Source organism: Solea solea, chromosome 12, assembly GCF_958295425.1.
Source record: "Solea solea chromosome 12, fSolSol10.1, whole genome shotgun sequence".
NCBI lineage: Eukaryota > Metazoa > Chordata > Actinopteri > Pleuronectiformes > Soleidae > Solea > Solea solea.
In genome coordinates, this window is record NC_081145.1 from 15,022,774 (window position 1) to 15,035,460 (window position 12,687).

Below are 12,687 nucleotides of genomic sequence, written 5' to 3' on the forward strand. Positions count from 1 at the left end.
CTGTGAATAATGACATTTTATTCTTATAATCCCATGAACAGATTAGGTTTTACATATGTAAAACACATAAACACACAATCCTATGACTACATTCCTTAACACATACTCAGAGGAGCATATTGTTATGTTATTGTAGGAGTCTCCCACCCGGGATCCTCTACAGGGGCTGAAGGGACATCTGGTCCCCAAAGGCCAGGACTGTGTGTGTCCTGATCTGGCACAACACCCCTCCTCTCCACGTACATGCGTGCGTGTGTGTGTGTGTGCGGTTCAGATTGGACGATGACACTGATGATTCAGTCGTTCCTGTAGGTGGCGGCTTGTTTTTTCAAGGGTTGCAACACTCCCACCCGACCTGAGGAGAGATCTGTGGGAGATGCTGAGTGGGCTCGCCGCAAGATGCTCATCTCTTTCTTTTTTTTTTACTTGTAAGGGTGACGCTGTGTTATCGCAGTGCATCATGGGAGAGCTGAGGCCAACATTGATTGATTGATTGATTGATAGATAGGATAAACGACTAATTCTAACAGCTGTAGAAGAATTCCATGTCACTCTGTAAGAAACTACAGACGCGTGAAGAAGTAAAATAAAGACTAGCATTATGTGTCTTACGGGTGCCACGCCACCATGTGCTCACAGAAGTGATTCAGGGACATTTTTACTTACTCTTATAAAGTCTGTGGTCTCAAATAAAGCAATAGAAACTATTCTTCTCAAAAATAATCCTCTGTGGGGTTGAGATATAGCAATAGTGAAGGTTTTATAGTATTTATAGAGTGCATAGTATTTACGTTATATTGTATTTATCTTAAACTTTAAACTCAGCATCTGCTGATGTTGACTGTTCCAAAATGACATCTCATGGTACAGTGACAATAAAGGAATCTAATCTAGTCCTAATCTAATCCATCGCTCAGTGGCTTGTGGATGGAGGCACAATCATTCTGTATCAATTAAATCATTAAGTCATTGGCATATTCATCAATAATGAAAATCATTGTCACCCACTAGTGTTTACTTTCATATTTGATGTTAAATTGTGGTGTTTTATTCTCCGGAGACACACACACACACACGCACACACACACACACACACACACACACACAGGTGTATCTGTCCTGGTGAAGGTGCGGCTGCCTCAGAGCAGATGTGATGCCCACATGAGTGGACATATTTTTCCACAGAGGGCTCTAATTTACTGCTCTGGGGCTTTGGCTGCTTCAAGTATGATTTATCTGTGGCTCGGCTCAAATAAGACCTTTGACACAAGATGGATGAGGAGGATGTGAGCTACCTCTGCTCGCTGCTCCATCGGCCGGGTAACGTGTCTTTCTTACCACACATTTGAATAGATTTAACACAGACCTGAACAGACTTGACGGTATCACTAAAAGTCCTCTCTGTGGTTTGTTTACCAGTCAGCTGCTTCTGCAAACAAGAACAACTCACTCCTTTCAGCCTACGCTTTCCGCTACAGTGAGTAGCCAGAGTAGAATTTATTGTGTAACACCAGGACAATCGCTTGTGGACAGAATCGTGGCTCAGACTGAACTCTGCCTAACGTGCTGTCAAGTGTGAAGTCATAAATATTTAACGGGAGTATCCTTGGAAGGTCAAATACAGGATTAAATCTTCAGTCAGTCACTCAGCGAGCGACGCGCTCTCATCTGGGGCTGGGGGTCTGAACATGAGTCTGCAGCCTTTCATCAGCCTAACACTGGCTGGCACCGACAGCCAATCAAAGCACCATTATGCGTTACAGTTGCCACCCCATCATGAAACCCTTGACTGGCCATAATAGTGTAAAACACAGAGCAGCCAGCTGCTGCTGAGCAGTGGAGAGAGGATTTCAGAGGTTAACTCGCAACAATGCGTGAGCCTCATCACCAACACCACAGCTGTGGAGGTTCAGTCATGCGGCGTGTAACGTTTCTGAGTCTCAGTGTCCACGTTTGGCATAATGATAATAATAATAATAATAATAATAATGATTATCAGATAATCAGGTGAACAGCATTGACACACATTCACACTCCAAACTCAGCACGGACGAGGCGTTTGGGTGCAGGAGGAGCATATGCTCTCGTATGCAGCATTATCAACAAAGGAAGTCAGAGGAGAGCCATAAAGCCAGTGTGTGTGTGTGTGTATGTATCAGACCCGATATTTAGTAGGATACCTCTGTGGGCAGCAGGAGCCACGTCACTCCTCTCCTCATAGCAACAGCACAGTTGACCTACATGCTTTCTACACAGCCCACTGTGCTCGGGGTGGTCAAAAACTATGCAAATCCACACTGGATATCGACTTTTTCCTGTACACACCAAATTATTAGACCCGGCACATGCAAGACTCCTCCTTCATCCTGCAAGAGAAATTTATACATATTTTAAAAAGGCATCATGGCACCAATGTAAAACATACACATATATGCATATGTATGAATTTTACTATACACAACTGAAAACAACAAAGTGTCTTTTCTCCTCCACGGCCACTCACTGTTTTATTGGATGACACATGATACAGAGGCTCTGAGACAGTTGCACACATCAGGACGCAACAAAGCGGCCACACGAGACAGTTCCCAGTGGCCGCACAACTTCAAAATACAACACCGTAGATAATTAGTACAAAAATTAATACAAAACAAATAGTAGCTAGACTAAGCCCAGTGGTGTGTGTTACCTGGACAGACCGCGTGAACAGCTCCTCTCCTCGGCTGCAGCGCAGACACCAGCACTGGCAAGGCAGTAGCTTGCGCAGTCATCTCCATTGCGGGCAGAGTCACAACCCAACCAACAGCACAAACTACTACCTCAGCCAGTGCGTGGTCCGAATCAGCGAGGGACGGCACGCAAACGCGGGAGGGCGACGGCGGCGGGGTGAATTATTATTATTATTATTATTATTATTTTTTAAATATATACATACAGAGAATGTATGTGTAGACGAGTAAAGGTGAAGAAATTCACTACCTCCTTTGCCGCGACATTCCAGCAGAGTCCGGCGCTGCTTCTCTCCGTCCTCGCTCCCGTTTCACTCCTCTACTGTGCAGACTTGAAATAAGAGGGGAAACCCCGCCCAAGCAGACCTGCTCTTAGCCCGCCTCCTCCTCCTCCTCCTCCTCCTCCCTTTCTTCAGTAGAGCAACCCTCTCCCCTCATATGACCTACTATAGCAGTGATTCTCAACATAGGGAGCCCGAACCCACTGAGCGTCGCCACAATAATGCGTTCTTTCCACAGCAGCCATTTTGGCTCATTCCTATTTTGGCTGTCACTAGCTGAGCTGCTTCAGATAAGTAAATAATAATTACCAGGGGATAGCAAAGGGATAGCAAGGCTTACATTTGGCTTGTTTGTCTGTTTGGGCCTCTGTAGAAAACATGGCGGCTCAAGTTGTTGGCCTCCGTGAAGCAAGGCCCTTGCTTAAAGCACATTTTAAAGACTTATTCCAAGGTTATGAAAACCAAAGGATTTTTTTTGAAGTGCTAATACTCCTATACAAGCTTGATTTTCTGCCAATAAACTCTCCTCTACATTACACGTTGGAACTTTAAGTCCGTAAATGTCTAAAAATAAAATAAAAATACATTTTACTTTCAGTCATTTTGTAATATATTAAGCTGCTTTTTTTAAAAGCAACATGACATAAAACTTAATAAAATATACTGTATGTAAGAAAAATGCTTTGTTTCTTGTTTTCACATTTAATCCTGTCACGCCTTTAGCCATGTTTAGAGTGCAAGAACAAATATGGGGTATGGTGTGTGAAAGCAGGTCTTATTTAACTGCTGTCATGTTTTTTTAATGTTGTATTTCTTTTTAATTTTTCCTCTTGTTTTCTCTGATGAACCACTGTTGTTTTACTATTTGGGTTTCATGATTATATCATTTATAAACAAAAGTATACCATAAATGTTGAAAAGTATTAGGGAGAAGATTGAACTTTGTAATAAATATATTATCTTTAAGACCTGGCGCATACTGTAATAGAGCACACTCGGAGCACCAAAGCTAATTGTACAATTGTTCCATTTATTTTATACAGACAAGTACATCCCTTCTCAGATGGCTGGCTAAGGGTGACATGGAATGTTACAGTAAGATTTGTTTTTTCTTGCATAAAATCCTCACTGTTGAAAATGTTGCAAAAGTCTATTTATTTTTAAGATCAATCAAGATGTCTCTTTTTTTTAATTTTTTTTTTTTTTAAATCAACATCACCACACACCCAGAGGCAACACATCAAATTCTTCTTCTTTCTTTTTTTTTTTTTTTTTAATCTTTGTGGTTAACACAAGAATGCAGCCAGTCTGTATGAGAGTGGAAGGGGCGAAGGCGCTTTCAGCTCACATGAGAAGCATACGATGATTCGTATGAAGGGCAGGGTTGTTGACGTGGCCTCGGCCGGCCTTGGAACTTCATGTCACCGTAGATGGGTCTCACGTCGAGTTTATGTCTGTGCACTTGAAAAGCACATGGGTCGAGAAGACACATTCAAAGACTTCTTCATAATAAAAAACAAAACACAAAGAGCTCAGTGGCAGCCTGGTCACGACTCTCCATTCTGGACTCTGGAGACAGGCGGCTGCATAAAGTCTTTAAAGGGCCCGAGGGCCTCTTTCAGAGCGGAGCTCACTTCGGATGAGGAACATGTAATACACTCGACCAGTGTGGGATACAGGGCGATCACCTGAGCCCAAGTGTTGCCATCCACTGCAAGAGGACAGCAAAAGAAGAACAGAACAAGAGAATGACAAGATAAAAGTGGGCATGGGGGGGGGAGATGAAGAAAGAGAATATAAACTGTGGCAGAAGGCAATCAAAGAAATCATTTCCTTTATAAAATTCCCACAGGCATTTGCAAATGAGTTTTGTTCAGTCCTCGTAATTGACCTTGCTGAAAACATAAACAGTTCTACCCAGATTGGAGATAAGTATGAATGTGGACACATTGGTCCCAACTGTTCTCTGACACATTTATCTGAAATGAGTAGATGATAGGATACGATGGGATTACTCCACATCATTATCACACGTGTTTTCACTGCGTGTCCTTTCTGAGATTCCTTATTAATCCTTGACACACTTTGAATACTCACCATTTTCTGGCTGTGTCTTTTTAAGCGAGTCCATCAAAGTGCTGATAGCTTTCAAGACAAAGATAATCTCTGTCACTTGTTGCCTGAAATAAAAATAAAAAATACAAATATCTTCATCAGTTTCAAAGACAGTGTGTACAGATTTTTAGTCGTTTGCTCTCAGGGCATGTTTTTGTCATATAGGTTACATGGACGTCACTAACTTTTCATTTACTGTTCACATTCTAATGATGTCATTTTCAGCCCTAATGGTGCAATTTCCCCATGGGCATCATTTTACTTCCATTGTCTCTTAGAGTAAAGAGTTACACCCGACACTAAGGAGCAGCGTGCTGAACTGGGTAAGTGGTTTTATGTTTCCACTTGGAACTGAGGAAGCCTCTTGGATGAGAGGAGAAACATGTCATGTCCAGTTGCTACTTTTTTGGATGACAATGATGGATAAATTAATAAAGCGGGGTTTACATAGCGCTAGCAGTCAGGTGTACCTGGGCAGGGGGCAGCGTCCGCTCAACCTCTCATCCTCTACGTAGCGTCGGAGGACGTCCTGGGACCTCTTCAGGAGCACAGAAAGTGCCATGCGAGAGATGTAGCCCTCCTGCGGGGTGGAGACCTTGTTGCTGAAGGAAAACTGCAACAGTGTCTCAAAGCACACTTTGGAAAACTCTTCCCTCATCCGCACATCAATCTCTGCCTCTGTCGAGGAGAAAACATTTACAGATGCAACTCAGTCTACAGAGACCATCACAACTGTTTTCATGTGCTTTAAGTGTGAAAAACGACTGAATGGTAAAAAAATATTGTGAAATATAACAATAAAGCTTTTACATTTGAGGGAGGTGGAAAAGTTGACGCATCAACATGAAGTAGATGTGAATGAGTGCATTGTCTTGTTATCCTCATGTGTCCTAATGCTTGGTGGACTGATTCCCAATATTTGCTTTGCGGCAGTTGATGGAAACACAGATAAAAGCCCATTTTCTTTTACCAAATCTTTGAAAATGTGGCTAAATTCTCAGATACATTTCAAGCTTCCAGATGGCTCTGGCTAAAGAGGGGGGAGAAGTGGGGCTAGCAGAGGACAGTTGCAGAAAGTCAAAAGCCATTGTTGAATTTTTAGCCAGCCCTTTGCCACCAATTAATGGTAGAAATATATGTAAACAACACAGCTGTTATAACCTAAGACGACAAAGTCACAGATTACCTGTGAACGAGGGAGACTGCGAGTGAATGGAACCTTTGTTGAGCATAGTCATGATCTGGCCAACAAAGTCTTTGGGAATGAAATTGGCAAAGGGTAAAATCTCCGTGCTGATCAGCTGGACTACCTAAATGGAAGAAGACATAATCTCACAGTCAAGGCGGGCAAATCCATCACAACCATGCTGACATACGGATTGTTGTTGAGAACAAGTACGTACCTCTACATCAATGGCTTCATTCTTCTGAAATTCCTGGATAGAAAGGTTATCTGGAGGTGTGCTATAAAAGCAGAACAACCAACAACAGTAAGCCGCCTGCTGCTTAGAAATTCCTAACACAGACAGACATGCAGACTTAATGTTTAAATGTGTACCTTTTGGTAAAAAGAAAATCGTCAAAGGCATTGGCCAGCTCCGGCCACATAGTGTCAAACTTCCCAGATGAGGCGTGCTGACGTGCTACGGGCAACCCGATCAGCAGCACTTTGAGCAGGGACGAAACAGCGAGCTTCCAGGTGGTCTCTGACGGACAGGCATACTTCAAACCCAACGGCATTCTTAACGTCTTGAGAATGAATCGATAAAGAAGAGAAGAGGGAAAATGATACCAGTGAGGCTAAATCACAGAGCAGGACCTCAGGGTTAAATCTATAAAACACATTTGAGTAAGCTTGAACATTATTCACCTTCTATTTTATACTGAAATGTAAAGACACTAGAATCAATCGAGTTAACATTAAAAGCAGTATTTGAAGGCATTTAAACAACGGGCAGTTGTCAAGTTAAGTTTTTTATGCTACAAAAAAATTTCTCTCTAAACAAGTCTTCTTTTCAGAGAACAGCTGGGTTCCCCAAGGCTGGGAGTGTTTCCACGTAGAAACTGTCCCTATAGACACACAAGGCAAATTAATTCTCCTTAGTTAAGGTTTTTGTATAAATAAACTGTGGGAAAAGAGCGTTTGAATGCAGGTGTCAGGAACGTAATCAATCGGGGGAAGACTGAGCGTCACCTGCACTAACAAAAACTTTAGTTTTTATTTTTACAGACTGAATTAGACAGATTTGAAAATATCTCATAAACTCATTAGGCACATCTGTGATGATTGCTGTCAGGTCAGAGGCTGACAGCAAGAATAATTCAAACTATATTTGACGATTTGTTCACATTTTGTGTTATGCTTTATTGATCATGTTAGGCGTTTTATAACTGGGGAAACTATGAAGAGATTAATGACGTTCACTCTTCACTTCATGAGAGACAATGGAACTGTCAATCTGTCCAACCCTGAAACCGAACATTCCCGCTTAATAAAACATACCTTGATGACGTTCTGCAGAACTTTCTCATTGATGACAGCTTTGTGGCACGCCGTTTTGTGGTACAGGTCCACCACTACCTCCAAAGAGCGCTCAGCAAAGGGCACGTAGTTTAAGGCAACCCACTCTGCCTGCAAGCCGATTTCAGAAGAGGAACTGACATTAGCCAACGAAAACCATTACAACTATTATCTATCCATACCTTTAGGGGCAGAGCCACATTGAAAGCAGTTTTGGAAGGCACACTTTGTACAAAAAAAACAAACATTCAATTCAAGTTACTGCAATCATTAGTCTGCATTAGGTTGTGCGAGGCTTATGAGTAGATTGCATCCAAACAAAAAGCTTGATACTACAAAGTGTGTCTTCTCTTAAAGAAATATAAATCAAAACCAGACATAAGGATTTGAACATCACCACAAAGACAAATCAACTGAAAATGGAGCTGCACAGGCACTGTGCACAAAAGAGGCATAACCACCAGTTAAGCAGGCAGAGGGGTGGGGAGGCATGGAGTGGGTGAGAGATGTAGATGACAAATGACAGCCTACCACTACCTCAGAGGGTAGGTCATCACAGTTTAGTACAACTATACAGGGGGCTGAAGTAGAACATGAAACTCACCGGTGCAAACAGCTGGATCTAAAATGGTTATCCAGTGAGTAGTTCCAAGAAACAGAATGAGAGAAGATTGCAATTAATCTGATGTTCTTTTTTAAAAAATCGCATTAAATTTGCAGTGGCACGTTTGACTAAAGCCAAACCCCATCCTTTGCTTTTTTGAGTTATGCTGCTCACAGACAGACAAAGGCGGCCACAAACATAACCTCCTTGGTGGAGATTATACCAATACACTTACTCCTCGCACCAAGGACATTTGAGACGATCTAGCAAGAAATGGACTTAAGGCAAAGAGGTTGTAAACACACACACACAAGTATGATGCATATTTTGCCGATTAGGAATTGGTTTCTTTCTTTCTCACTTAACAATCGAAGCAGATGCAGATCAACAAAAATGTCCAGTACGTGAGGTTAAATCTGGGCCCCCAGCATGCGAGACTGACAATTGGGATTTGTCATGTATGTCGTAATCATAGTTCTCAGCATGACTGCTCCAGCCTGCCAGTGAGATGAAGACAACTCAAAATTCCCCCCAAAGGCAGAGCACATAGCAACACAAAGCAGACACCGATATCAGAACAACGTTGTCAAAATCACTCCTGTAATTTAGAATGTTTGCTTTTATAAACCTAATTTTTGAGCGACGTCACTGATTTCCTTCAAATTAAAACCGTTTTGTTTTTTTTAGCTGTAAAGCAGAGAGACATTTCTCTGGCACGTTGCCAGCAAGATGAAGAATGAGAGAAGGAATATGAGGAAGTTACTGCCCAGGGCAGCTAATGGGGGTTGAGACAAACCCGTCAATCTCATGGAGGGTCATGATAAGGGGCTTTGTAAGGGCTAGACAGTAAAAGCGGAGGGTGGGAGCGGTGCTTCATGTACATCAAAGAAAACGGATGACATTGTTTAGAATGGCAACAAACACAGTACACCATCCAACACTTCAATGAACTGTAAAAAGAAATCTATGAAATGAAAACCAAGTTGTTAACAGCCCACGTCTATGCCCTCCCCCCGTCCTTACCTGGTTGTATTTGGCATTGGCCACGTGTTTGGTTTCCATCCTGCCGTACTGAGGCGGCTTGCAGGAGAACTCCACGAAGAGTAGCAGCTGTTCAAAGATGGCAGGGTACATGACCTGCAGGTTCTCAGGGCCCACACAGATGGCCTGCAGCAGGGAGGAACGAACACTGCTGACATCCACCACATGACTGCGTACTGAATAATTTAAAACACTGATACAACGACTTGTGGGCCGGGTTAACACAAAATGGAAGGAAATAACTTCAAAGTAAGAGGTTTGTATTTTATAAAGACATGTTATGGAGTCGCAATTGCAATTCAATGGCTCAATTATAGCTACAAGCTAGGGCTTATATAATTATATTAATGGTCAAATAGAAGCACTGGTCCTGGTGCGACAGCCCCGTCCCATTGGAACTTTACCTGTATTTTTTTTATCTATTGCTTGTGAGCATATATGAAAAACATTATACAAATAAAATGTATTGCTATTATCAAATGAAAAAACCCCCAGCAACATTAATAAGCTATTATTTTACAGAGAAAATGATAATGGACTGTTTTCCAAGATATGCCAAGATCCACCCTCCCAGACTGGAGAATCTGCTGCTTTCCTGTTTAATTTTTAACTGGGAAATAAATGTGAAACCTGAAGTTAAACATAGCTGACATATTGTGGAATGTCTCTTAGTTCCCTAGGCCACAGAGATACCTCACTGGACTCATCTTAATGCCAATTTTGATAGTGCACTAAATATATAAAAGGCTTTTTGCCCACCTTCTGCAACACATCAAGGGCTGTGAGTACAGTTTCCTGTAGGCTGGTGAGAACTGCCTCAGTGTAGGAGGGGAGGATAAAAGGTGAGGCATCACTGCTGATGGGCACAGACACCGCTCCATGAAGAATGACCCCCAGCTTCTTCAGATCATCCATGCTGAAGTTGGCCTTGATGTGCTGGTAGAGCGCTGGGAAAATCTGGATCAACGCTGTGAGGAAGGGCTGGCTCGGGATAAAGGAGAACTTATCTGTTGGGCCACTAGGCGGCTTTGTGCAGTCAATTCCTGTTCTATACCAGGTGTTCCACGCTGACCACCACAATGCTGAGTCCTCTAAGGCTGACTCCTCCCCCGGGGGAGGGGCCTGCAGTTCAGCGCCGTTGTATCGCGTCAGACGCTCGACTAGTGAATCTGAACGCACCAAAGGTCTGCCGGGACCAGACGCTGAGAGAGGGTCGATTAGCACTGGGGGGACACCCATAGCAGCGAGCGCGTCCCCTGGTTTGTCCCAGTCTTTCACAGGTGTAACGATCTGTAGGATCTCTTGAAAGCTCTTGAGCGCAGCGAGGGAGACCTCGTTGTTTTTGCTAAGAGCAGCTGACTGAATGTGGTTCAGCAGCACCTCCCAGGCCTCAAAGAAATCACCTGCAGACAAAACAAAACAGCACAATGAGACGATGATAGGTGACAGCTGTAAAGTAAGTGGGACAATTAGCACATTAAATCTGAGGTTTCCAAGCTACACGACCGGACTAAAAGACTAAGAGACCACATAGAACAAAGAGTGTGGAAATGTTCGTATGAAAAAGAGACTCATTTACAATCACACTAGGAGACCGATACATTGATATTTTATTGCCAGCGTGTTATTTATATTACCTAAGTTGCGTGTAGGATGTTTCCCTACTCCCTTCAGTGATATTATGCATAGTGGGCTAGAAATGTGCTGGTAATGAATCACCTGTTGTAATTTTGCACTGGCTAAAATGCTGTTCAGGGAGATGGGAGTAATTAATGAGAGCCCGAAGTTCTATCACTGCTACCTCCCTGCAATATTAATCCTGTCCGCATGATGTTATAGTGACTAAATAGGTGTTAATACAGCAGTACAAACAGCCAGGTTGTTTCTGGACTTGTTAAACACTAGGCATAGTTTCATGAATACATTTAAACATTCTATTTGTTTACTATTATGTCATAGTCTACCTCATGTGCAACAGTATCAGTGGCTGTGGTTAAACATCACTGAAGTCTACAGTGTCTCACCTAATTGCTGGAGTAGATATCGCCTTGTATTGAAAATGCGTGCCACCCCAGCTAGTGTCAGCACCCACGTCTCTGCCCACTGTTTTTCCGCTGTGTCACGCGAGTGATGGATGAGGATGTTCCCGCCGCCGGACTCAATCTTCTCCTTGTCCGCGGTGGTGGACGACGTCCTCACGCAGTTGAGCAGATGGAAAAGCACCTAGTGGTGACACCAAAAAAGTGAAATCTGCAGCACAATAGATCTTCAAAGAAAACATGTTCAGATCATTCACACCTACAGGCTATTTAGAGTGTTCAATTAACCTCAGCATGCTTTTGGACATGTGGGAGGAAACCCTGATAAAACCCATGCACACACAGGGAGAACATATCATCTCCACATAGAAAGGCCTGGACCAGGACATAAACCAGCAACCTTCTTGCTGTGAGGCAGCAGTGCTAGCCACATGCTCCACTGTGTGGCCTCGATCAATCTCAAAACAATTTAAAAAGGTATAGATTTATAGTAGTATTTTCTGTCATTTCACATATTACAGAAAATTAGTGAACATGCTTTTTTTGCTTTTATAACTAACATAGATCCTGACCTCCTCCAACAAAATCAAATCTTATGTGAATAAAAACTGCGTGCTACCTTCCAGACTACAATATGCCACGTTGGCTGTTGCAGCAGGGTCCCGTGAGCGGCAATGGTGGAAAACAATGTCTGTCCAGCGCTTTTTCGCACAGCGGGCCGTGGATCAACACACAGCTCGCCCAGCTTGGCATAAAGGCACAACCACAGGCAGTCAAAGGGAGGGGCCGGGTGGAATGGTCTGTTCAGTTTCTCTCCTTTCTCCCGGGCCTGTTTCTGTAGAGCTTCTTCCTCCTTTCCCAACTCCTGTGTGATGGCTTCACCTCTTTGGAAGAAGTAGTCCGAAATGTTCCACTGTGGGTAAAAGGGGAAGAGGGGGTGGAATGGAGTGGCATGCGTTGAAGAAGAGGGTTGTTAAAATGTCATAATGATACAATTTCTAATGCACTCAGTTCTCAATGTATGGTATCTATAAAATGTCAAATATAACAAATAAAAACAATACCTACAGTTAAATAAGATCTTATGTTGTAGCTTTTTAAATGGTCACTCACTCTAAATACACAGATAAGTCACATTGCTCACAGGCCACAACAACACACAGTTATCTCACCAGTAGGCCGATGGAGGTGAGGCTGATGTTGAGCTCCTGGTTCTGCAGACCAAAGCTGCCGGCCACATCCACTACAATCTGGAGGCATGTGCAAGGCATGGTGGGCAGAAAGTCTGTCACTACCAACTGCAGGCACTGGAAGGCTGTTCGGATCAGTGACTCGCTGAAGGACAATAAAATGAGAC

At 43.0% G+C, this 12,687-nt stretch overlaps 1 protein-coding gene and 1 long non-coding RNA gene across 5 annotated transcripts in view; both read right to left on the reverse strand.

The window, feature by feature from the left end:
- Position 1: 1 nt before the first annotated feature.
- LOC131470669 (uncharacterized) lies at positions 2 to 3,081 on the reverse strand. Its single transcript, XR_009241911.1, has 2 exons — positions 2,980 to 3,081; positions 2 to 2,815 (listed from the first exon to the last, which is right to left on the reverse strand). It is a non-coding gene; the product is annotated as an uncharacterized LOC131470669 (long non-coding RNA).
- A 939-nt stretch (positions 3,082 to 4,020) lies between these two features.
- mon2 (MON2 homolog, regulator of endosome-to-Golgi trafficking) overlaps positions 4,021 to 12,687 on the reverse strand; it is a 29,538-nt gene continuing 20,871 nt past the window's right edge. For 2 of the 4 annotated variants that reach the window (XM_058646303.1, XM_058646302.1), the window contains exons 23-35: positions 12,503 to 12,665; positions 11,950 to 12,243; positions 11,316 to 11,514; positions 10,051 to 10,694; positions 9,274 to 9,417; positions 8,251 to 8,268; positions 7,629 to 7,757; positions 6,684 to 6,874; positions 6,529 to 6,589; positions 6,312 to 6,435; positions 5,596 to 5,803; positions 5,108 to 5,190; positions 4,021 to 4,721 (exon numbers count right to left, since the gene is read on the reverse strand). In XM_058646303.1, the coding sequence (XP_058502286.1) occupies positions 4,558 to 4,721; positions 5,108 to 5,190; positions 5,596 to 5,803; positions 6,312 to 6,435; positions 6,529 to 6,589; positions 6,684 to 6,874; positions 7,629 to 7,757; positions 8,251 to 8,268; positions 9,274 to 9,417; positions 10,051 to 10,694; positions 11,316 to 11,514; positions 11,950 to 12,243; positions 12,503 to 12,665 (2,422 nt within the window). In that variant the 3' untranslated portion in view covers positions 4,021 to 4,557. The remainder of the gene's footprint in view (positions 4,722 to 5,107; positions 5,191 to 5,595; positions 5,804 to 6,311; positions 6,436 to 6,528; positions 6,590 to 6,683; positions 6,875 to 7,628; positions 7,758 to 8,250; positions 8,269 to 9,273; positions 9,418 to 10,050; positions 10,695 to 11,315; positions 11,515 to 11,949; positions 12,244 to 12,502; positions 12,666 to 12,687) is intronic. The other 2 variants (XM_058646305.1, XM_058646304.1) reach the window with 1 other exon arrangement.